This window comes from Cygnus atratus, chromosome 4, assembly GCF_013377495.2.
Source record: "Cygnus atratus isolate AKBS03 ecotype Queensland, Australia chromosome 4, CAtr_DNAZoo_HiC_assembly, whole genome shotgun sequence".
Classification (NCBI taxonomy): Eukaryota; Metazoa; Chordata; class Aves; order Anseriformes; family Anatidae; genus Cygnus; species Cygnus atratus.
The window spans coordinates 58,156,841-58,182,606 of NC_066365.1; the positions used below are offsets into that span (position 1 = coordinate 58,156,841).

A 25,766-nucleotide genomic window follows, 5' to 3' on the forward strand; every position below is an offset into this window, starting at 1 on the left:
CAGCCTACATCAGACTACAGCAGTGGCCTACTACCCTACCAGCTCAGTGATCATCATGTAACTTCAATTTCTGCCCTTTTTTTTTTTAATTTTACTTAACCAAAAACTTATGATCTATTTAAGGCAGAAAGTGTCAACGCATTAAAAGAATCTTCCACCTAGGCATATCAGACATTCAATTAAAACAATTCATCTTTTAAAGAAGTCTACACATTTACTTCTCTGAGCTACTAATTCCATCTCTTGTGCAAAAATAATATTCAAGAAACAGTTTGAAGCTGTTCTGATGTTTTGAGTGCTCCACTTTCCATCACTCTTTCTTCTCACTGAGTAAAGTTATTCTATTTTCTGCTTACACATCATCTTAAATTCAGCTGAAACAACCTTTCTACATGTTGACTTCATCTGGTCTCTCTCCACACCTTATTGGTTTATTACATTATTCATCTCCAGTAGTCTAGGCTGTCTCAAGAATGTACATTCTGAAGTACTTGGACTAAAGTTGGGTATCCTCTACACAAAAAGATTTTGCAATAAGCCAAATGACATTCTAATACTTCCAAGTAACCCCCTGTTGTTGGTGTCCTTTAACTAAAATATTGCATTGTTTGACTATGTATACACATGAACACAAACTTGCATCATGCAGCTAGTTACAGCCTTTTCTTTTTGAGATTAATTTTTAATCCAAAGTTATAATAATGCGTGGTAATACTGATTTTCCAAATCTTGTGTTTAATGAACTTCAACCTTATTAGGCTTAAGAAAACAAAGTTTCAGTCCTACATAAATTCAAGGAGGCCACTTATTTTCAGGAAACTAGGCTTGTTTAATCTTCTGAAAAGGCAGCTAAGGTGATCTAACAGTCATCTGCAACCACTTCACAGCAGATGGCAAAGCCTCTTCAGCAGTGGCAGACCATGAAACGTGGACCAACAGTCAAACTATGCATTGGGAAGATCAGGTTGGACATCAGGAAAAGCTTCTCCCCTCCCCCCCCCCCCGAAGGCCAGTGCAGCACTAAAGCAGGCTATCCAGAAGATTTAGAAACTCCACTTCTGAAGGCTTTCATGAATTAGCCAGAGCTATGGATGACCTGCTGTTGTCGGGTCAGGGTGACATTCTGGCCCAGAGCACGAGTCTGAATTCCAGTGCTCCCTTTCAACCAGCATCTGTCACCTCCTTTGAAAGGCAGATTCTAGAAGGACTAGTGATAGGGCTAGATGGAATGGCATCAAATCATGCTAGGGGAGATTTAGATTGGAAATTAGGAGACATTTCTTCTCAGAAAGAGCAGTCAGGCATTAGGACGGGTTGCCCAGGGAGGTGGTGAAGTCACAGTCTCTGGGGGCATTCAAGGAAAAGGTTGGACGTGGTGCTTAGGGATATGGTTTAGTGGGTGACATTGGTGGTAGGGGGATGGTTAGACCATTTAGTGGATGGCATTGGTAGTAGGGAGATGGTTGGACCAGATGATCTTGGAGGCCTTTTCCAACCCCTATGATTCTATGAGTCTGTGATTCTACGACTGCCTCCAAAGTGGACGGCTCCACTTCACAAATATAAATAAAGGTGTAACAGCAGTAGTCATTCTTATTTATGAAGTGTTAGTTGTATCTTTCTCTCTCTGCGTTCTTAGGACACTCCTAAGAAGCACGCTGTTATGAAGAAGTTGTTGATCCACCACATTTACAACCTGAAATATTAAGCAGATACCTAATGATTACAGACAGGAAAAGAACAAGGCATGCCTGTGAAGAAATTGTTGCAAAATCCTGAACAAATCCCAAATGCGACCTTACAGCGTTGACATTTGTGCACGGGTTTTACTGCCTTTAAGCATGCACGTGTATTCCTCATGCCTGGGCAAAGAATGTGTGTACTCATGCACACATATGAACTCTGCTTAGGAATGCCTTCACAACATCTGCAGGTCTTCACCATCACATCGTTGCATCTAATGAAGAGAAATGAGTTTCAGCAGAACTTAAGACAGGATAAAAAGACAATAATGAGAACAGGATGATAAGAATTAGCACGCCTGTAAAAGCCCAGAGCTTGAGAACAGGGTAATAACCATTCAGAAGAAAGAATTCATCACAAATGAAGGCATGAGTAGGCATGTTCGCTCGTTAATAGCTTTTTTTTTTTAAAGGGAAAAGAAAAACAAAGTATATTGTATAACATTGATTTGCATCTTATAATTCCATAAAAACTACCTTGTATGAGGAGACACTTTGTGCACGCATCCTTGTGAAGAGAAAGCTAAAATTCTACTTAAACATGGCCATGTCTAGCCCCAAAGAAATGGGGGCATGTACTCTTAAAATGAAATTTCTATTGCAGAAGTCTACAGCCTACTGCCATGATTAAAAGCAAAGAGTTTCTGACATAAGTTGTCTAAAGCTCCAATGGGATTCAGTGATATTTCGGTACATGATATACAAGAAACATCACCTTTCCTTTCACCAACTGATCTAAGACTCTCTAGGCATTAAGACAAAAAAAAAGGTTTAATGGCTTTGCTCACACAACACAGCAGTTTTTCACAATTCACACAACGGTTTTTAAGCTAAAGGTTTTGAGAAGGGTTAACTTCATTGGCAGAAGTAGAAGGGAAGCAGAGAGAAAAAAAAGGGCTGTTTCAAAATCCTATCACTGTTTCTATAAGCAGAAAACGTAATTTATGAAAAAGCGTTACATAACTTACATAACTTACTGCACTAGAACTGCAATCTTGATCAAAAATAAGATTCAAGATGCTGTTAGCTAACTTGCAGCCAACAGAAGGAGGAGAGGAAAGTGTGTGCAAACAGTAGAAAAGGAAATACAGTGAACTAAATTGTACTGATTTAGAGAAGTAACAAAAGCAGGTTAAAACATTTAATATATTCATAAAAATAAGAATTTGTAACCTCAAGACCTCACCCATAGTTTCTGATCAGAAAGGTTTAAAAACAATTGTAAATGAAATGCGTTAAAGCAGAAAAACAACCAAAATTAAATAAATTGAAGGGAAGTTAAGGAGATCTGCAGAATTAATGCAACCAACACCCTGAAAAAAATACCCAAATCTATTCCCAAAAATTGAAAGAAGTTCCACCTCAACAGGATAAAGAGTGAGCTGAGAGCTCATTTGTAACTACCTGCAGCAGCAGCACCTTAGAGAGGAAGCCATGTCAGGGTTTATGATAAGAATTAATTCCAACCATTTCTGAACAGCATCAGCTGTTCCATGCAACTGCACAAGCTGTGAGCTTGAGCGTTATTTATTGGAAGGTGGGCTTTAATGCACTTAAAACCTTTTCTCTAACGCTTGCCAGGAATAGCTTACGTAGTAAAGAGAATAAAGCTATTAACATTTTTAAGTAACAGTATTTAATCAGTCTCAAACAGCAAGCTGACATAACTTTAATGTTTGATACGTTGATTTTTAACTGAATTTATTAACATGAACTGGAAGTTTCATTGTTTGTTTGTTTTTAATCTACAGATTTTTGAGAATACCAAAGTGAGTAGGTAATGTAAGTTATGGTTCAGTTGAATCTCTGCATTGCATAAAGGATTATTTGTTCATTTTTTTTTAAAACAGCAAGTACTTCCACCCAAGTTTTAATAAAAAAATTAAACACTGGAGTTCTTTAAATTCCCTTGTTTCATACGAGATCACACAGGCTATTGGTTTACTGATCCCTTACAAAGGATCATCTGTTTTAGTAAAACCCGATTAAAAAGAATTCTTTGAGCTTGCCAATTAAAATAATACACTACTATTTTGAAGTTACAGACATGACTGCAAGACTACAATACCAAAGCAAAAATTAAGTACCTATTATTTCAAATACAGAATGTCAAAAAGTTGCAGCAATTAAACAACAAAATATTTGATATCAGGAAAGTTCAGACCTACATTCAATCTTTCAAACAATGACAATTCTACGAGCATCAGTAAAGACCAAGAAATCTACACTGTTCAAAATCCCTCTCACCAACACTTAAGTGTGCCTTTCCATACAAGAGGTCAAACGAATGGAACAAAATCACAGAAATTCAGACCACTAAGTTGACGAACAAAATACCCAGCTCCAGAACATACATCATCCCCTTACTTTTAGTCTAAAAGCATGCATCCCGTTTATTCTAAAAACAAGTAAAAATTTGTGCCCACCCTGTAATATGCAACTCTATATCTACTTTCTAATAAAAAAAATCCTTGAAGGAATGCAAGCACAGTGTTTTCTTACTTTCTACCTGCAGCCTAATTTGAAATGACTCGCAAAAGAGATAGCAAGAGTGTGGACTGTCATAAAGATGCTATTTTTATACACTTAAACACCCACTAGCACTCTTTGGATTAGATGGCCATTTGTCGGAATTGTTCATTTTTATGTATGCACAAAAGTCAGTACACTCACAAGGGAAAATAACCATGTACATAACTGCTAAATAAAAGATATGCTAGGCAACAAAAAGCCAGCAACTAGATAAAATTAAAACAAAGACAAGCAGGATCTTAGCTAGTTTTTCCACAGGGACATCTTGATACAAACGTCTCTTGAAGGCTTACCTTTTCTCTAATACTTTTCTTTAATCCCACAGGTATTGCTACATGCCACATGAATACGTGTGGTTTTTTCAAATCCCACAGGTATTGCTACACACCACGTGAACCCATGCCAGCTTCGCGTACCAGTAGCCAAGCACATGCCCATTGACCTACTTAAGAAACCACCTGCTGCAGCACAGTCAAAACAGAGACAGGTGAAGAATTCAAGAAGAGTTTTCAACCTCGTCCAAATTAAGCCCAATGACAATATAGAGACAGCAGGCCAGGGCAAGACTTTCGTGTTGTGTTTTCCTTAGAAATACTGCCCGGGTCCAGAATTTGTTCAGTCAGCCCTAGCATCTTGACCCAAACCTCACGGTACCATCACAGCTCTGCTGGCACATCACAGGTGCACTTGGCTCTGCCAGCAGTTTCTGTAGAGCAGCTATGAACTGGCTAAAAAAAAAAAAAAAAAAGCTTCTCATCAGCTCCTTTTCTTCCCCAGTCAAAGCTCCATTGCCCAAGCACGTCGCATGAGCACGAGGCGGAAGAACAAACCTCAGCCTCCGCCATGCCATTAACCGGCCAGGACAATAGAAAACTGATGTAGGAAATCAGTATCAAGATTTTCTGCATGGATGCAAACATTTAAGTCTGCTTGCATATGCCTCAGGCAGGACTTGCAAAGCAAACAGTCGCTTTTAGCACATCACTGAGCAGTCTATGGCTAGAACCACCAGCCTGTGGTTTTGCGTGCTCAGTTCACAGCCAGGAAGCAGCATTATTGGAACAAGCTACAAAAATATCTAGTGCTCCAAACACTCAACTTGTTATCTAGCACAAAAACAAGTTTACAAGATGCTACGCACACTGCCAGATCGCTAGGGCTACCAACACATACTGTAGTGTGTAACAAGGCGACAGGAGAAACACATCGTGCTTATTCCTACTATAAACAGGCTTAATATTTAAAAATGAATAGAAAGCCAACTGTAACTTGTTACCTCCTACTTTCAATGCCATCAGTTCCTGTAACAAATTAGATTGTGCCCCTTCTCCCTCAACCTTCACACACACAGATATTCCCTCCTCCCTGCTTTGCTCATATTTTCCTCTTTCTTTTCCAGGTCTTCTCAATGCCACCTCTCCCAGTTCATTTCAAGTGTCACAGGGTTTTCATTCCAGTTTCTCAGTCTCCTCTGTGTAAGAAGTATTAAGATTCCCTGCCAGCTAGTTTTGATATGCTGGTACCAAAGTCATCATCGTACTGTATTTAAAAAAAAAAAAATCACGTATGTCTCATACGGTGACCTATCAGCTCTTAGTTGATTATAAAGACCTTCTACTTCTGCCCCTCCTTCTAAAAATTCAGTTCCTCACATTATAAAACATCTTTCCGCTGTATCCTTCCCACTGGCTGGCAATGGTAGAGCAACTCATTCTGGTTAGTTTCTCATTTTAACAACAGAATGAGAAATGTATAACTAAACACTATTGATCAGGTGTTCTTTTTCACTGACCTAGACAAAGTAATTTTTGCACATGTGCATACATACACTTCTCCAAACAGGGTTAAGAACTAATTTTTAATTGGAAAAGTTCTGAAATCTAACTGTTCAAATCGGACATTGCAGAAGAGAACAAAGGCAGTATCATTACAGGGACGAGGACAATTTAATCCCAGTAATAACAAGCTACTCCAACCCAGCAAGGGAGCAACTCCAGAGTAACAGCACTGCCTGGAAATAGCAAAGATGAGACCCCTATCCAGAATGTCATCCTTCCCTAAACTTGCACAAAGCATACACTTATCTTAAAGATGCACTTGAATAGCAATGTTATTTACATGCAAGGGAAAAAGAATCTTCTCAAATGCCACCAAAAGCAAATACAGACTTTAAGGTACAAACTTCTATATTATACGTCTTTGTTAACACTACAACAGTGCTAAATTTTAAACATCTTCCTTCATTTGTAGCCTCTTCAGTGTCTTTTCATCTCAAGAGTTTAGCTTATTTAAGGTAAAGGAGAACAAAGATGGCCACAGAGCAATTGTGAGAACCCTTCATAAAATTTACTTGCATGCCTTTTTATTTTAATGTGACCTGCTAAATTTAATCGTGTCTTCTCTAAGCTTCAGTCAAAAATCTTACGGTCATAAATCCATAACTATTCGCTTCTCCCCTACCACTTCAGGGCTTAAGCTTTAAGAAACTATGATTTACAGACAGGCTGGATTAACTAAAAAAGACGAGCCTTCTGGATGTACAAAGATGACTGCCAGCCACTGTAAGGGAAGATCACCGTAAGTCAGCGTACGCATGCCAACACTGCTCATACAGGAGCGTCCTTATTCCATATGCAGAGAACATCAGGGCAGAAACACCTTCAGATGTCTTGCTGTGGTACTAAAGTAGTTCATCTGTTTAAGAAATTCCATGCGTGAACCAAAAAGCCCTGCCTTTCAAACTCATCAGAGCGTCGGCTGTTAGGACTGCCCGGTGCTGTGCTGATTCCCAGGTAAGGTTCAGACTCAGAGGTCTCAGCAAAGAACTCCCTCAATAATAAAACTTGGGCCATTGTGCACGTCTTTTTCACCCAGGAACAGTGGTTGTGTTCTTCCATTCCATATTAGTATTTCTGCATAACGATGCTAGAAGGACTTTTGTTAGAAGACAGATACCAGAAAATCTCAACGCTTACATTTAGCACACCTAGAGTTTTCCTCCACTGAGCTAGACCACAGTGTGGGAAAAAAGTCTGCAAGTGTCCCAGCTTCCCTTTGCTCGTTTTCCCGAAAAAGCAACAGAATTCCACTTTTTGCACGATGAAAGTTTACATGCCTTTTTTTTTTCAAAAAGGAGATTTTCCCTTCTACTAGGAAACAGAATCAAGAGAACAATTATGAAGCTAGAAGAAACAACGTTGCCCTAACCATATACAGAATAGGAGAAACTAACTAGAATGTAATCAACTTTATCAAAGACTTGTGCAAAAATATACACAAGATATAAAGTTATGCAGCACGTAAATAAAAAGGCCATTTCTTAGCAAGAGTTATTCCAAAAACAGATGTTAGTGTTCATCATTTGGTAGGTAAAACGATTTATTAGTAGAAATTAAGATTTTTTTCTCCTTTGTTTCAATTTGGATCCACAGTTGTGCTTGGCTGCACAGAGCCGATTGGTTCCTGATAGCATGTTCTCCAATTGTTTGCTTTTTTAACATAAAACATTTACCAAAGAAGGAAAAGCTACGCTTCCCCTTAATATCTTCCTTGTAATCAGCCTACCAGAGTGCCTCTATTTTTGTCTTCCGTTATCGATACAATAAACACTGCATAAATACATTCTAGGAGAAAACAGCTACATTCAGATCTGTCTGGGAAATGCTGCCTTTGCTCCTTAGGGGAAATCTAGCAATTTACCTGAAGTTTAGTTCAACAGCCTATAAACTGGTACCAAATCCTTTTTGTAAGTTGTTGCACTCAGCAGAAGAGATGGTGTGACTTGTAAAACCAGACAAATGACAACTGTTCAGAGACAGGTTATAAACACAGCAGAGAAATACTGAACAGCAGGTATAGAACCAATCTTTTCTACTTGAAGGGTTTCTCAGTTTATACCCAAAACAAAACTAAGGACTTCCCTTTTCCCCCCATCAATGCTGAGTAGCTACAAGTTCAATTGCAGAACCGATACCAAGCATAACAATCTTCTTTCTTCCTACTGAATATTGCTGTTGACCAGGTACGTCAACAGCAAATCCCACCTACGATGCTTTCAGGAGAAATCCAAGCCAGAGCTGCAGAGAGGGAGAAGTGGAGGGGAAGGCACAGGAGTTTAAAACAGACCATCGGTGATCTGCACAGTAAGTCACCCAAGGTAATTATACACACTGGAATTTGTTTTAGCAGAAAATTTCTTACCAGAAAGATTGCTAATAGGTATTAAGTCAATTAAGTCATTTGCTTAATAAGCAGCTGTTAGGAGTTACTAAACAGAGCAATGCAGAGGTAATTATACCTCCCTTACCCAGGTACGCTGCTTGGTTCTGCTCATCTCAAAATAGACTGAACCTAATTCCAAAGGAAAATACAGGGGGAGATTTTCACATGCAAAGGGCTTACAAGCAATGTGATAGAAAAAGCAGAGAAAATAAGCCAGACATTGAATTTATTTATGTTTTAACCAATTGATGGTATTTTGAAAAGTTACTAGTTTAAAAAAAACTGCCTTTACATGATGTGATGCTCAATTATTACACTGAGTTTACTGATAAACATCATCTCCAAGACACCAAGAACTCCTTCCAAAGCAAGGTCTATGTGATGGAACCATTTTTATTTTCCTTTAAGGTAATTAAAAACAAGCAGTCTGGAACAAGTCTTCACTAGGACATAAGGCAACCCATGAATGTTTTTCGTTAGGAAGAGTCTTCCTGAAGACCACGTGCTGCAACCATGTGCTAAGACTTCTCTCGATACCCTCTTCTCAAGCCGCAGGTAGACAGTTAATTCAAGACTTTAGATAAGCTACTTCCCTGATTTTGTAAGATGACTATGTTCTTAAACAAGGTTTTAACCTTTTAATCCACTTCTGGATCAACAAGGGAGAGAAAAAAGCCCACGATGATATACCTAAAGATAGCATTTATGGAAGAATAAGTGTCAGTTGTTCCCTGTAAGAGCTGTCTGTGAAAAAAAAAAACCACTACAATTCCAGTATTTTAAACCACCCCATATATTTCCATATCAAACCATAAGGAATATACATGTTTTTTTCCTCTTAAAGAAGCAGACACCAATGTTTTAATAAAAGCTGATGCCACAGGAATTGAATCTTCTCCTATATCAGTGAGTGAAATTTTTAGCAAAATGATTCTGCGTAACAGGTGAGAGTGATAGATGGTCTGCAGAAATGCAAGTAACTTTACTCTTTTATATAAGAGAGAAAAATATCACCTGAGATCACTTAATTCAAAAAACACTTCAGTGATCTGTAAGAATCTACAGTCACATTTGAAATTCAATTCCATTAATTCTTTTAAAAAGTTAGTAACAAGAACGTGACCCATGCATACAGTCCTTCTTGTTCGTTATCCAAGTCTTTAGCAGTGTAAAAGTACTCATCAGTAAGACTAGATTATTCACAGGAAAAGTGAAAAGACAACCTTGGGGTTTCTTGCAGGATAATTTCAGCAGTACTAATTTTCAAACAATCAGTGGTGAGTACACAGACTCAAATTCCACTAAGCCAGGGGTGGTGGTTTTTAGTAAACTGACTACTAAACCCGACCCTAATCAGTGAATTAGCTAACAACCTTCAGTCACAAGACATGCAAAATATTCTGCCACGAGTGAAGAATAAACACTATGCCATGCCAAGCACCAAAGTAGAAAATTTCATAATCACCACATTTCTTATACAAATATGAACCACACAGTCATAAAACTATTAGCTTAGTATTTCTGCTTTGCTTTATGCTTGCTTCTTAAACACTGAAGACAAAATGCTACATACTTGCATGAAGGCACAAAGAAAATGAGATGCAAGGAATAAACTGAAGCAGCATTTCCCAGCCTCGCCAACTCATTCGCTCCTGGGAGCTGTGCACGCAACCCTTTAAAAGTTATACAAAAGCAGTCTGTCACCACGGCTATCCTAATGACTTGTATGTTCCGACACCACTAACGCCACAGTATTTCTTCAGAAAGATTCAGAATTTTCACCTTTCCAGCATCCACAATCCTCACCACCCTCCCCTGATGTAGCTTTACCCTCACCCAGCCCACATTTCACTAGCAACTTCTATTTAGTCTCTCTAACCATGTTCTGCCATCACCGATCTTCTGATGAACATTCAGAAGGCCATGCTGGGAACCTCTTATTATTCTTATTTTCCTCCAATTTTCTTATTTCATCCCCTCTTTCTACAATCTGGTTGGCACATTAAACATTAAAGCCAAGCAGGTGCGTGGACAGAATGGAGGAATTCATTTTGAGTCACCTTCTGCTGAAAGCTGACTTCGTTACTTCATATGGAACAGTTCACTTGCTATTTACTAGAATCACTATACACAAGTAGAGTCCTAGTTCAGAGGGGATGTTATCGCTATATCACATGCTAAATCCTTCCACATATATTGAGTTAGACTGAATGCAAAACTATTCCTCACGTTAAACATAAAAGCTATTCCTCACATTAGGTGATGAGTCAACCATCAACCCTAAATGCAATAACAGAGCAGAATAAAAGCACAAATTTTACATGTGGTCATAAATTGGGCAGAAATTGCAAGAAGTCTAAGTAAATTCAGACAGTTACAAGGCCTCAACTAATCTAAATGGATTGGCATCATGTTTATTTAGAATACAAACTCCAGATTCCTCAAATAGTCACTCTCATTTCATTCACCCCTTCCTTATCTGAACTGAACCAGCTTACAAACACCAAAAAATACAGAAGTAGATTTCTGTGCAGCTTTTGCTTTTCTTTTAAACACAATACTTCAAAAATTCCACTGGACGCTCAACTGAGGCAAGTAACGAGCGTGAGCAGAAGTGAGGGTAATTGTGGACAGGCACCCAAAGCCAGAGTTTGTCCAAGGAAAAAAAAAATAATTTGAAAATTACATGACAGAAGTCACCATATACTAGACAAATTGCTGCTGTTAGTAAGTATATATCTGGAAGATTGCGTACGAGGAGTTAGCCTGCAGTTTTCTGGATGTCTTGATTACATGTGAAGCACATCCAACTGTGCTCAAAGTACTTTACAAAATTTCAGCATAAATGCTGATTTATTACAATTTTCACTAGTCAAATAAAACAGCTATAAGTTCTCTGCAGGTTCCAACATTAGCCCAAGAAAAGCACAGAAACAGATATTCTGAAGGACTACTAAACGGTCCTCAAATACAAGACAACCGTAGCCTCCAAATGAGCTATAATCGTTCCCAGCCATGCTTGAAGATTCCAGTTTTTCTCCAGCTCTCTGCTATCTCTCAGAGACTAATCTATGCCATTAAAAGACACTGCCCACAACTCTCATCCTTCCTACGGCACAGCTCCTATGAATACTAATGAACCACGAACAGCAACTCCAGTGCCGTGGTAGCTTGCAAAGACAGAGTAGGCAGACCAATATTCTGCTTGTGACTAAACCAATCACAGTTGCATGAGACCGAACAATTGTGGGCGAGAATATCACCATTTCCAATTTAGCACAACATTCTGCTCTGAAGTACAAAGTGTTACTTCAAGTTCCCAGATGCAATTAATGCAGAGGTGGAATTGTTCTTTCCCTTTTTTCATAGCTGTGCTTCTCTCTTATCTGCAGATCTGAAACATTTCTGTTAAAGGCTTTGAGAACCACATGAGCTGATGGCAGCGTAGTCTTCTGGTATTCCTTATGAACACGGGCATGTAGGTCCAAAACCAGCTGAGCACACGCAAATAGGCCTTGCAGTGCAATCCAACCATTCAAATCACATTTGTAAAACAGTGCAAAAGCTGAAGTGACTTCAAGCATAGACAGATCATCTTCTCTACCAAGTCATCTACCAAGAACTCCCAAACCTTCTCAAAGTAATAAATTATGGCTAACAAGGATATCAAAGATGAGAAGGAGTTAACACCTCCCCCCCCTTCCCTAAGACATTAATTATAGCTTCCTAGCTAGTATTACTGATTGGCTGAAACCTAATCCTGCAGCATTTTGAAGTTAAATGACAGGAAACAAGACTTTAGCACACTTAAGAAGCACTACGAATGTAAATATCAAATTAATATCTAACCCAAGCAGTAATTATTCAGTCTGCAGTATTCAAAAACTTAAAGACAGGTAATTTTTTTTGCATGACTCAAAAGGTGTCTAATGTTAGATATAAGATTATGGTTTAAGGTCAGATATCACCTTCAACAGGTTGGAGGCTCCTTAAACAGGCTGAGGCACTGTTCCTGGAAGAGTTTTCACATAAGGCTGGGAGCACACATTTTTTGCCTGCATCTGAAGTGTCCTCTTTACATTCAACATGAATATAACTGACAGTATATAGAGCTAATGGTGTGATCCACATGTCCGAGCAGGGTTTGCTACCTCAGGGTAGCACATTTGCTCTCTGTACTGTGTTAGAGAAGGAGCCTGGATTCTTAGCTCAGATACCAACACCTCAAGAACTGCAAAAGGAATCCGATCCTTAAAGTCTCTGATCAAGTAACATCACAGGTAAGCACTTAAAGATGTCTGAGCCCTACTAATTTAACCACATTTAAAAAAAACAAATGAAAATAATTAAGCAGGAAACAGTGCAGAGTAATTGGCACCCGAGTATGTTTCTTCCCCCATATGTTAAAATCTGCATGGTCTGAAACAGCAGCTCATTCTCAACATGAGGGCATTCTCCAGGTCTGGTATGACACCGACCACCTTGGCACGACCGGCGGCCAGGCAGAGAAGCCAGGAGGATGGAGGCAGGCCTCCTGCTGGAACAGCCAGGCAGGAAGCACTGCTGCTGGGGCCTGTACCCCACCAGGAACCATCCCACACGCTTCCAGCCCCGTCTGGGAACAGCACAGGGGCTGACAGCAAAGCTTTCTGCCCGCTCCGACAAATGCAAATCCTTATTTGCCTACATCCTCTGACGGAAATGACAACCGGATAAAAGCTGGAGGATTCCCGAACGTCATCCTTTGGATGACATCTTACATACAAGATCTGATCATAGAAAAATTGGTTATACCTAGATAACTCAGATATCTAAAATCTTTCAGGTCAGTAAAAAAAATAATTGAGGTTGACATCATCATTACAACTACACTTCATATCCATTTGAATTAGTAAATAGAAAATGACTAATGCACAATCAGTAAAATCAAGGGTTTTTGCCTGTTTAACAAACCTGCTAATGAGAACTTGCCCTTTGAAGTAAGGTGGCCTATCTCAAACTTCTCTTAAACAAAGAGGAAGCAAGTTTCAAAATATTTCTAAGTAAATGAGAAACTTGAGATCATCAGGTGAGGCTATTTCATAAAACAAGCAAATATGTCAGAGCCAAAGGTTTGTTATTCATGCAAATATAACAGGCTACTTACAACTCTTGGACAAGGTGCATTACGAAAGTACAGTATTCACTTCAGCCCAACACTTAAAGCTGCAATACTTCGAACACTTCATTATTAGTGTTGGTACTTGGCACCTGTATGAATGTTGCAATTCACCTTATACCATATTTCTAACTTACACTTACTTCACATACTGACATTAAGAAAATATCCAGGAAATATTCCTCTCCATTACATATCCAATAAGTACTTTAGAGAAATGCTCTGTTCTAGTTCCACAGGATACAGAATGCCCTATATATTCAACTTCTGATCTTCAGCTCACTATCGGGCCTCACATAAGGAGCTCTTTGAGATTTCCCAACACTTGTGCAAACGGCAGCCTCCACGGTGATCTCAGGACATACGTATGCCACCGATTTCTACAGCAGTTCAGAGCTGATGTTTCTAACTCATCTGTATGCAAAAAGTGCCAAAGAACTTCGTATTGAAGACTGTCTTCTCCAAAATTCTGACTACAACACTTGCCAAGGAAAACAATTAGAGCTCCGTCCTGATGGTGCAATACATGCTCCTTCCTGCTTCTAGCAAGTCTCTTACCACACTCCTAATAAACAGGCCAGAATTAAGCTTCTCCTTATGAATACTGAGAGCACAGTACAGATGTGGAAAAGTAAGCTGAACTTTCATTGCTTTAAACACCAGATTTTTGTTAGTTTCCATCTGCAAAGTGTCCCAGTTACTAGAGGACAGTTTCACTTCCATTTTCATTTTTAGTGTGCACAGTAAACAATTCTGAAAGAGGCAAACTGAACTAGACATACTCATGAAATGTTTCTGTAGAGTCAGTTTTCAGACCAAAACCCATGCCAAGACCAGAGAGTTTCACTTAAAATGTTCTCAACTGCACAAGAAGCAGTGAAATGGTCATTTTTATTCTGATAAGCCTTTGAAACCTTTTTTTGGAGAGGAAAAAAAGAAGAAACCACAAGCTCTGAAAAGTTAATTTCCCTCATCACCCTGCAAGTAAGAGTGGCAGGGTCATATTTAAAGAATATTTAAAGCAATAATTTGGGTTACAAGACAATGGTTGTCTTGTTCTTGGCTTCTGCAAGAATGTTAATCTGCTGCTGACAGCATTTTGGGCGTAGAAAACTAAGAACGGTAGAAAAAAATCAAAAACAAAAAGTCATTGTAATTTTATTAACTTCTGTCAGGAAAGAAATTTCAGCTTTAAGATTCCATTTAGGAGCCTGCGAACCAATGCAAATCAATGGAAGGAAAACAGTTCAATAAAATCAATTTACAAAGTCAGTGCCAGCAAGTATTCTGCAAGCCCTCAAGTTGAAAACCTTCATTTAGCAACATCTCCCAAAAAACTTACTGTATAAATTACGATGCAGCTTACTACAACATTATGACATTCTCCTTTGAGCATTTTAACCTTATTCTTTCTGCATTAGCAATCACTTTAAACATTTGCACAAAACCAAAAGTGAAGAGCTAATGGAAAACAGCATCTGCCAAACTGTCTTGTTTCAAACACAACTGCAATGAGTTTCCCAGTTTAATTCCAGCTGTTCACAGAGGTCCGCTCCCTCCAAGGAAGTGCGGGGCAGGTGGGATGTCTATTTTAAACCTTCTGATTTTCAATCAATGCCCCTGGGTCCCACATGAAAAAAAAACTACCAGTCTTCCTATAGTTGCCTCCTTTAAAACATTCATGTTTTCAAACAGGTCTACTACATCCTCACCACCAATCCCTACCACTCAAAACCCACCTGGCTGCCACAGCGCCACACATCCCTCCTTCCTTCCCTGACCCAGCCTGGGGCTCATATGACCTTCACTTAACCAGTTTCAGTGAATTATTCTAGTAGAAAATGTCAGTTTACTTAACTGAAATCGCTCGGCATGAGGAAGAGCGCAGGCTGAAGGCCTAAACCCCAGCTGTTACCATGTATTGGCTTCAGCTTTCAAATAACCATGGCCACAGGGCAGGTCTTTTAAAAGCAAGGAGTCCTAATGCCTCTTCATACACAAAAGCATATATACAAGAAGTTCAGCCAGCTTTATCCAGACCTTTTCTAGTTTTTCATATCCTTTTCAAATGATAACTGTACGTATGCTATCCTCCTTTCTTCATAATTTGTCATATTTCTTCCTGAAGAAATACCAGGCTTTTTCCAAAGGACAATCCACAATTACTTCCAAAATCAAAACTGTAACAGTCAACCGAGCCCCAGTTATACAGTTAAATTCAATACAAGCTTTTACTTTACAGTATGAAAATATCCAATTCCTTCCTCCCCAAGTGTTTTGTTCGCTTTTGTTATTTTGTTTTCTGCACTGAGACAATCTCAGCTACCATTTCATTACCCTATCACACAGTATCACGCAATACCTTCAGACACCTGTGCAGTCAACAGCAGTTTATGTCAGGGCCCCCTTCATCATCCCGCCATGCGTCAAACTTCCACTCACCCTTAAGCTAATTAGGATAACGCTCCATTTGTCATCATCCAGTACTTTGAAGATGCATAACTTTTCTTCCCATTAAGGTCACACATTAGCTGTGATTGCATATCACTCATCTGTAAGGAAATAGCAGTTTCTGTGGATCTCGTAACAGGCCAGGTTGTGTATAGAGCCTCCATTTTGTTGAAGTAAGGAAATCTTACCACTCTTCAACACGGAGAGAAATTAGAGCCTTGATCTCAGGATACTATAAACACGCAGACATGAGGCAGCATAAAACAAGTATCTGAGTGCTTTTGTGACAAAAAAGGAAACACCACAGATGTAATTTCTTAGGAAAGATGTTTACTTAATAAAGGAAACAAACCAGTTATACTCAGATTCCTTTATGACAAAGATTAAAAGCAGTAGTCAGATGAATTTAGAGTTCAGATCGGCTTTTTTTTTTTCCTCTTTCAAGCTGATAAACATTTACAGCTAAATCAGAACGGAAGATGCCTTCCTTATCCCGTATTAATAAAAATCATATTTCGTTAGTTTGCTTTATGTGATTAAATAGTTATGCCAAGCAAGCGATTTGGCTTTTGAGATAAGCACTCTTACAATCAACTGGTAAAAACTGAGTTGGCTCCTGGAAGGTTTCATTTGAAGACAAAAATTTCTACTTGGCATGCATGGGCTTCTACTGAAACGGCCAACACTACCTTCCTCCAACACTGTTGTCTTCTCACAGATGCTCTTGTGCAGCAGTGCAGTGAAATGAAGCAAGGACCTGACCCTGCTAAAACACGAGTGACAACTTCCAGCTCAGTGCATTCCCCCAGACTACCTCAGCCACAACAATATTAAGGAAGAAGTTCGGACAGACAGAACAGGCAGGGAGGAAGAGAACGCAACAGGCACAAGGGAATATCCTCTTCTGCAGCAAGAGCCTGCACTGAGGTCAGTTTAAATTGATAACAAAGCCACATCCTTCAAAGACTGCAGAGTGACTGTCATTTGCCTGCAATGCAACCAAAGGACAGCCAATTACAGGCACTGCAGTTTCATAAGACCAAAATGAAAACATTCATTTAAAATGCAGTGTTAGAACGTAGTCCCAGAGAATACAGGACACAGGTTCCTACATCAAAATAATGCCTTTGTCTCTCATCTACGAACTGACATATTATTCAGTTGTTAGAAGTTTAACCACAATACCCTTTGTGGCTATGCCAGCAGTGTTTCAGGAGATGTCTTCAGGGAACACAAACCAGACAGGAGAAAGGAAAGTGAGACAGATGGTCCCAAAAAGCACTGACAACAGTTAAGTCTCCCCCCTCATAAGTCAAACGTATATACATGGGGGAAGACATAGCTGCCTTGATGCGTTTCGATTGCACCTAAAAAAATACAAGTAGACAAGGATATAAAGATATTTTTTCCTTCACGTCACATCTTTATGTAAGTATCAGAGCTACATGATATTATAGTCTAATTTTCATACTTAACAAAACAGTACACCATACTTCGCACTGAAAAAGCAAACTGCTTCATTTTCACTTCAAAATCATTTGAGTCCAGGCAACAAAAAACTAACTTAAGCCAACAGTATTTTTCATACAGGCACACAACGCTACAGTAAGAAGTTATCTCGCAGCCTTCTATATATAGCAATCTAGAATTAAAACCACACTAGAAGGAAGTCTCCTACTAAGAATGATTAACTTCAGTATTTGTTTCAAAATCATCTCAAAGACCACAAAGTTTGGGTGGTTTTGTTTGTTAACAGTATATTTCTTGCTTGCTGTTCTTCAAATACTAGGCGGCATTCCAAATTCAGGCAAAAGCTAACCAAGTTGGTCATTTCAGGCTATAACTATAGAGAAGCAACATAAAATTATCTTAATCTGCTTTAGGTTGGGCATACAACCTGAAAATTCACCTGCTTACTGAAGTTAGTGAGGGTACACGTGGCAAGAATGAGTTCCAAATAAAATCCTATGGTTGGAACAAAGTGTCAGCACACTGACAAGTTACATTGATAACTTCCCAGCAAAACTCACCAAACACTTCTACACGTAAACAGAGATGGTACCGTAAATATAAAACACGCTTGCTGAGCCATTCCCTCATTCATGAAGTACCAACACATGCTGGAAAAAAGACGAAGTGGTCAGGAGTTACTGATGACAAACCTCAATGGTCATCTAGTAGAGTTATTTGATATCAAGAACAAAATAATGTTATTGTGAAAATTCCCCGAACTTACAAAAAATTCCAAATTTTAAGTAATTCAGTTCTCACAGCGACCTGATGGAACTGAGGAAAACCTATTCCTTTTTCTGTGTAGCGTTACTACATGTGCTGAATAATTTACATAAGACTAACCCCTTCCTTTATTCTAAGCCACAAAGCAAGAAAGAACATTCATACCACACCTTGTATGCAAAGTTCCCAATTTTAAGGAGAAAGTACCCAGAGTTTAGAAACCCAAAATGTCTTCACCAAATTTTTATTCAACAAAAAACTTGCTTGAATTTATACTCTACCAAAGGCTGTTTGCTTTTAAACACAGCTTTAAATCGTTTCAGATAAACTGATGGTTTTTGCTGATCTCAGTTTTGGAAGCTGAGCACACACGTCAGCTTCTTACAACTGAAGACTTAACCACAGAAAAAGTACACAAAAAAATCATGTATTAAAATTGTAACTGGACACAGTACCATAGGGCTGGGCCACCATCGGTTGTGAGTGGCTTCACGATGCAGAAGTAGGGAACAGAAAGCATGGCCTAGAGGAAAAGGGTCAAAGCTATCTTTGCATTCCTATAAACTCTAAGCTACAGCAGAAGTTAAAGCTTCACACAGTGCCAGTAGCCTCGACAACTCTTCCAATTTACCCAAGTTTCTGTGGTGCTGCCTGTGGTTTGCAGTACAGGCCGCAACAGTCAGTGACACTGCCTTCCACCCCTGCACCCAGGGATCCCTGGAGAAGCACGATTCACCTGCAGGAGTGTAACACCATCTGCATACAGAGGATGTTTCCTCATGAGGTACCTAAAAATCGTTGCTAGAGACAGCAAGGATGAGTTTTTTTGTTTGTTTTTTTTTTTTTAAAAAAAGGCGGTGGTTCCTACCTGCTAATTCAGATTCTGCTGCGTCAACACTTCTGTTAATGTTAGCGTTAACCCAAGTTTGTAACTGTTCTGGCAAGCACCTTATATGCAATTTCCATGATGAATTTTAGTTAAAACTCTGGACTACTTCTCAGTATACAGAATTAAGGATCCCTCTAACAGGCCTCTGACAGGTGCCTGCTTTTGTGATTGGAAGGCAAAGGAGCAAGGTCCAACGGGAGGAAAAAAGCATTAAAGAAACAGGAACAAACATCCTTCAGTTAAGTCTGAAGTGCTGGCAGAAATCAAGTAAACAAACGCAAGTTGTAGAGTACCCAGGCAATCATCCCATTCCATTTATGCTGGTTCTCAATTATAAATATGCATTTTGTTTTATGCACCCTCCCCCTTGCAGAGATGCAAAGATAGTTTCCATAGCAACACGGGAGACTTGGGAGCATCCACCAAGGCAGAATAACACCAACTTATGTAACAGCTCGAAACTCACCTTTGTTTGGAAAACGCACAGGTGCTTATTTTAGGACAACACTCGTAATGATTATTTACTCCTAACACATACCATGTGTGGTCAAGATAAACATCTCAAGTTCCTGTATTTTAAAAAGCTTTTCACAGATATGATGCAGACTAATCCCACTGAAGTCTTGTGCATCAGGGTTTCTGCAGCAAGTTTCAGACTCAACTCTTATGTAAAATACCACACTTGACTTCTGAGAAGTTTTAGACAGTGCATTAAAAGCTACAAAAAGATTAAACCTGTAATCTTCCGACTTTCCCACAGCATCACAGCTCTTGACAATATGTTCTCCCCTGGTACAGATTGAGAACATATTAAATACAAAAGCACGTAAAAAGTGCAGCACACATGCTAAAAAAAAACAATTAAAAGGATATCAAATTGTTTACTTCATACAAACTTTTTTAATAAGGAAACTGCATTTTTAGGTGTTTTCCGTAGCGCTAGTATCATCATGAGAAATCTTAACGTGATCCACTGCCTCTGCCATTGGGTCCAGTTCTCTTTTGACAGATGCATGGCAGCTCAACCTACTTAGGATAGATTGTTAGTTAGAAGAAAATGAGTCATGCCCAAGTTGCGTAGGAGTAGCTAGCCAGAGCCTAGTAGGAGGTCCCCACAAAAAGCAGAGATTGCTTCAGAATGCTTACAGCTGAAAGAGCAATGCGAAAACCTGCTGATGGAGGGATGATACTGAGTCAAAGAACTTCAAGTAACTACACTGAAACGCAGTCGGGAAGCGACCAACAGCTTCAGGTCAGCATCATTTAGTGGGGAAAGGACCCAAATTTCCGTCCTCTCATCCTAAATGATAGGAGCAGATCACAAAGAGCTTAGCTACAGGCATACAAATAGAAGTAACAGAACAAAACAAGCTTGAGGTACTCGATTTTTGTCACTAGAAAAATCTACTGGCCTTAAAAAGCAGTCTGCTAGGGAAGTGACCAGTCTTGGAGCTCAGTCATACAAGACCAGTGCATGCACACGTAATCAAAGACTGTTTTGCTGCACGATCAAAATCACTACACACACGGTGGAGTGATAGAAAGCGTAAAGTCTCACACGTGACCACGCCAACTTCCAAACAGATTATTCTCGCTAAAAAAGGTCACCAGAGCAGTTTCAGTCACCTTCAGATGCAATTACATGGGCAGGGAGGCTCATTTATTCACTCACTGCCATCACCAACCGCTGACCCCACCCACACAGCCCCATCCTCCCTCTTCCTTGCACTGCTGCTGGCACTCTGAGCATGCCAGGAAAGAGTCTGATAAGAAAACCATCGCTTTTTGTTGCCCCTCTCACATTCCTGCAAGCTAACGCAGCAGTGCTCATCACAGCACTGGGGACAAAAAAAGGACAAAGCAGAAAGAGCAGGAAACTCCCTCCCTCCCAGTACCAGGATGTCCTCCTGCTTGCTCTCACACTGATCCTGCTAGCACGGCCAGCTGGGGTCAGCTTCCAAAGAGAAAAGCCACCCTTCGACAGCCACCCGCATTAGAATGGCTTCAATTAACTATGAAGTTCCAGAAAAAAACAGAGTGTTTTACACAAACCTTCACTTCTCTAGCGCCAACGACAGAAATTTGAGGATCACAGAGCACTGACACGACATGATGGGGCAGTTCCAAAATGGAAGCTCAGTGAACAAGACAGATTTTTACTTTGAGAAAACGGTTACATTGTGGCATCCACTGTTTCTGCGGTAAATACAATGTAGAGCTACAGTTAAGAATGGCCTAGCTAAATATTGTAAGCTACTATTTGAGAGAATTTTATTAGCCAGATACAGTTCCAGGTTCTCGGTCTCGCCTGAAAGACGGCCAGATTTTCTGATCATTGATTAAATTTGGACATAAAAAACCACGATCCTCCAGAATTGCAAAGCAGATAATAACAGAATAAACAGAATATGATAACCCAGACTTATCTTCAAGGTCCGGATAGATGATTCCTTAAAACTTTCCACCAAATTAAGACTAAACAAGCAGGGTCAGAATGAAGAGAAGATAATCTCACAGTATTCCTATTCCAATCAGTGGAAATAGTTTCATTGCTCTGATTTTTATAACGGTGACTAAACATCTTCAGATGTAACGTATGTAGAGTTATCATTTACAAGTTACGATTAAAAAGGCGCACGCACGCAAGTAGACAACAGTAACAATTAAGTCCCTGAATATCTGATAAAACATGGCTGTTTAAAAAATCATAAAGTCATAAAATTAGTTGCACATCACTTTTCTGTCATGTCAGTATCTCTCTAGATTACCTTTGCCAGCTGCTTCTCTAACCCATTAAAAACCCTTTAATGATGGGATTTGTTGAACCATTTCTGTAATTTGGATGTTATTGGTAAAAATTTTCCAGTTGATATTTAACCTCAATCTTCCCCCGTACAATTCACTTCCTCTTAACCCACCTCTTAACCACAGCAGATGGAAAAAAAAATTTTAAATCAATAACCTCTCGTGAACTAATTTCTTAGATAGTGACACACCCCTCCCACAGTCTTTTCCATCCCCCCAAATAAAGTAATACATTAGTCAGATGTTAAGCCTCTCCATCCACATTGCTACTTTTCTGACTTTTTCGGCTTGTTTAATACTCAAGACTAGGCACAAAAGAGCAATGAAGAACAATAAATTAAGAGCTTTCTATAATTTAAGCCAGATCAACACATCCCAGGATAGCATCCGCTTTTGCCAGCTGCATTATGTTGCTTGTTCAGATCAATTTGCAACCATCACTCCTGGATTATTTCCTACAGCTGTGCTGACTACACACCTACGCTGTATTTGAGCATCTGAGAGTCTTCTGGACACAGCATTTTATACTTAACAGACTCATCTTCTGGATTTTACTTCTCAAGCCTATGGAATTTGATTTTCGTTCTATTCTTACCCAGCAGAGCGCTTGCAGTCCCTCCTAACTTGATGTCACATCTGCAAATTTTAATCTTCAGAGGAAAGAACGAGAGATAATATAACTACAATCACTCCCTGCACAGTCATCTGGTTCACCCCCAGCTTTCAAGGCTTCTTCCTTCCGACTTTGCAAAGAGTAACATAAAACTGTTTGGGTTAGCTACCAGACAGGCAGCCAATTCACACTATCAACACCAAATCCAGCAAGTGGATGAACGCAGAACCATGTTAAAAACCTCTGAAAGATTAAAACTGATTCTGCGATGGCTCTTAAACATACCTTTCTCCAGACCACGCTCACATTTGTAACATAGTAAATCCACTTGTGATGTGTTACATTTCTCAAATGGATTTTCTCGCCAGATCCAGTGCATGGGGGTGGGGGAGGGAGGCACCACAGCAGCTGACAAGCATCGCAGTGGTTTTACAGTCCAAAAATATTTTTTAAATGCTTCTCCCTACAAATTGACATTTCAAGATTGACTGAGCGTGAAACGCAGACAGCATCAGCACTACGCATAGCAAGAACCACTTAATACCACCTGCAACCAGACTATGCTCTGAAAAAAAAAAAAAAAAGCTGATCTAACACGGCATTTCCCCGACACCCTTGGGAGGTGCGACTCCTGCTTCAGACTGCGGATGTTCCAACTTCCTTAGTTTCTGTGGCGAGCCAAACAAAAATCAGGCAACGGGGATCTCAGAAGCGCCCTGGCCTCACACGAGGCTAACGGAATACCTAGTGAAAAGCAGCAATTTCGGCTCAGGGCGCTAGCTCAGACAGCACCGGATTTTGCCCCGGCAGGAAACGCAGCCCGCTTTGCTTCACAGGGGCTGTGGGGTTTGCCGCTCTCCCTCCCGCCTCCAGCTGCAGGGCTCCCTACAAAACGCGCTAAGCGACCCGACCAACTTGCAGCCCCCTCCGGCGGCTCCCCAGCCCCCTCTCCCCGAGCCTGCGGACCGCGAGGTCCGTTACGGGGCGGGTCCGGACGGCGGGCGGGCGGGCGGGCGGCTCGGGGCCACCGGAGGCTGCCGCAACCCGAGGGCAGGGGAAGGGAAAAGGGAAGGGACGCCCGGTAACGGAGCGCAGACAGGCGGCTGTGCCCCCCCGGCCCCGGGACGCGCTGCCCCCGTTACCTGCCACAACGGCCGCGGTGTCCGCCGCGGAGGAGGAGGAGGAGGAGGCAGGGGGGCCGCCCGCCCGCGACCCCCGCCGCCCGCCCGCCGCCGCCTCCTGCTCGCCGCCCGCAGCGGCCAGGAGCAGCCCCGGCAGGAGCAGCCCCAGCAAGAGCAGGCAGGTCGGCGGCGGCGTCCCCGCCGCGCCGCGCAGCGCTCGGAGCCCGCTCATCGGGACGGCCGGCCGCGGCGAGGGAAGAGGGAAGGAGCCGGAGTCGAGCCGGAGTGGCTCCGGAGCCGCTCCGCCGCACCGCGCTGCAGCCGCCGGCCCCGCGCCGCTTCCGGCGGCCACCGCCGTCGAGCCGCCCGGGCGACACGTCACCGCGCCGTGACGTCACCCGGGGGGGGCGGCGCCAGGGCGGGCTGGCGCCGAGCGGGGGCGACATGGCGGGGGAGGGGGCGGGAAGCTGAGGGGAGTCCCGGGGTTGCTGCCCCGAGTGCCTCGCGTCGGGGCCGGCTGCTGAGGTGAAGCGAGGCGGGGCGCGGTGTTTTGAAACAGTTCGGTTAACCGCATGAAAAAATAAAAAATTGAGTCCCGTAAACTTGCCCTAACCACACCGGCGCTGCCCGAAGAGCGGTCGCCTGAGGAGGGTTCTCCAAAAGACACGAAGGTGTGAGAGAACACCTAGTATGGCACTCACAGCCTCCTCAGGGCAGCCACAGAAAGGGGTTTGGAGTCTGGTCCCGAGCAACTTAAATCAGGAACGCCAAGCCCTCGTGCAGGCTAAACCCTGATTTAACTGTGCTTAGGGCCTTGGCAAAAAAATCAAAAACAAAAACACTTTTACTCAAGTCATTTCCATCAAGCCGCTGCACAGGAATAAAATCTGTGTTGTGCCTTGTGCTGTCCAAATCCATGGGATTATCAACCCCTCTGTCTTGATCCGTTCAACAACGAATAACAAGGCCTTTAAAGCCTGCATCCCATGTAATACCGCAGATACGCAACATAAAACAATGCAGCATGGATGGCAAAAGCTATATAAACCTTACCCTCACTATAAAATTAACTAGTGCAACCAACTAAGAAGTAACAGCAGAAGTATTTTTTAAAGGTTCTTCAGAAAAGCCTTGACCTGCCACACAAGCCCCGCAGGAGATGGAGGCATCGCATGCCTCACAATCCCAAAAGCACAATCCCAAAAGCTCACTGTGCTGCCTTATAGAGCAGTCACATACAGCAGGAAATAACTTCTCAGTGACACAGTCAGCTTGCACACCCATTTCAGCCAAAACGGTTCAATAACAACAAAAAACACACACAAACACTTTAGTCATATAGCATATGAAGATTTGGAAAACGCATCTAACAGTGACTTTGTAGCCTTAGCATGCAGCAGCCTTTAAAGACCAGCGGTATCTGAGCAGATCTGGTGCAGAGAGAACAATGAAACACCCGCATCTTACGAAAGCTCACTCGGCGTTGTTTGACTTTAGGGAGGGGAGCTGGAGCACAGTAAATTCCCCAGAAGGAAACAAAGAAACCAGCTGTTATTTTAATTAATTAGGTAATTTTAAAATACAAGAAGAGACGTATTCATAAAGGGTACACGAAAGAGGCAAGTTTCTTGGATGAATGTGAACTGCTGTAACTGAGAGCCGCTGGAGTCAAAGGCTATGGACCGCAGGAGTCCTGCAGAGAAATGCCATGCATCAGAATAGCTGTGAGCTGGGGACGCTAGCAGGGAGCACTTCACTGAAATGAAGCTGAAAACGATTCTCATTAAAAATCTTGCAAAATTGGTTTGTTTTCACCTGTTGATTTCAGCTACAGGGTCCTCAGACCAGGAAGCCTGGGATGAATTATTTCCAAGGAGCACGTTTGGGAGCTGGGGGAGACCGGTGCTGGTAGGCACCTGATGGTGAGGGGCACATTGAGGGGCCCTCCTGCTTCACCTCACATGGACTCAGACACACTAGCTCAGAGCGAGGGAAGGTA

General features: G+C 41.3%; 1 protein-coding gene across 7 annotated transcripts in view; it reads right to left on the minus strand.

Moving 5' to 3' along the window:
- STIM2 (stromal interaction molecule 2) overlaps positions 1–24,839 on the minus strand; it is a 63,328-nt gene extending 38,489 nt beyond the window's left edge. The window contains exon 1 of one of the 7 annotated variants that reach the window (XM_035553540.2): positions 24,821–24,839. Coding sequence is in view for 6 of the 7 variants with exons in the window: in XM_035553525.2 (XP_035409418.1) it covers positions 23,789–23,999 (211 nt within the window). In the remaining variant the exon portion in view is untranslated. Of the gene's footprint in view, positions 1–22,931; positions 23,041–23,788; positions 24,134–24,820 lie in introns of those variants that run through there. The other 6 variants (XM_035553525.2, XM_035553515.2, XM_035553558.2 and 3 more) reach the window with 6 other exon arrangements.
- Positions 24,840–25,766: the final 927 nt, after the last annotated feature.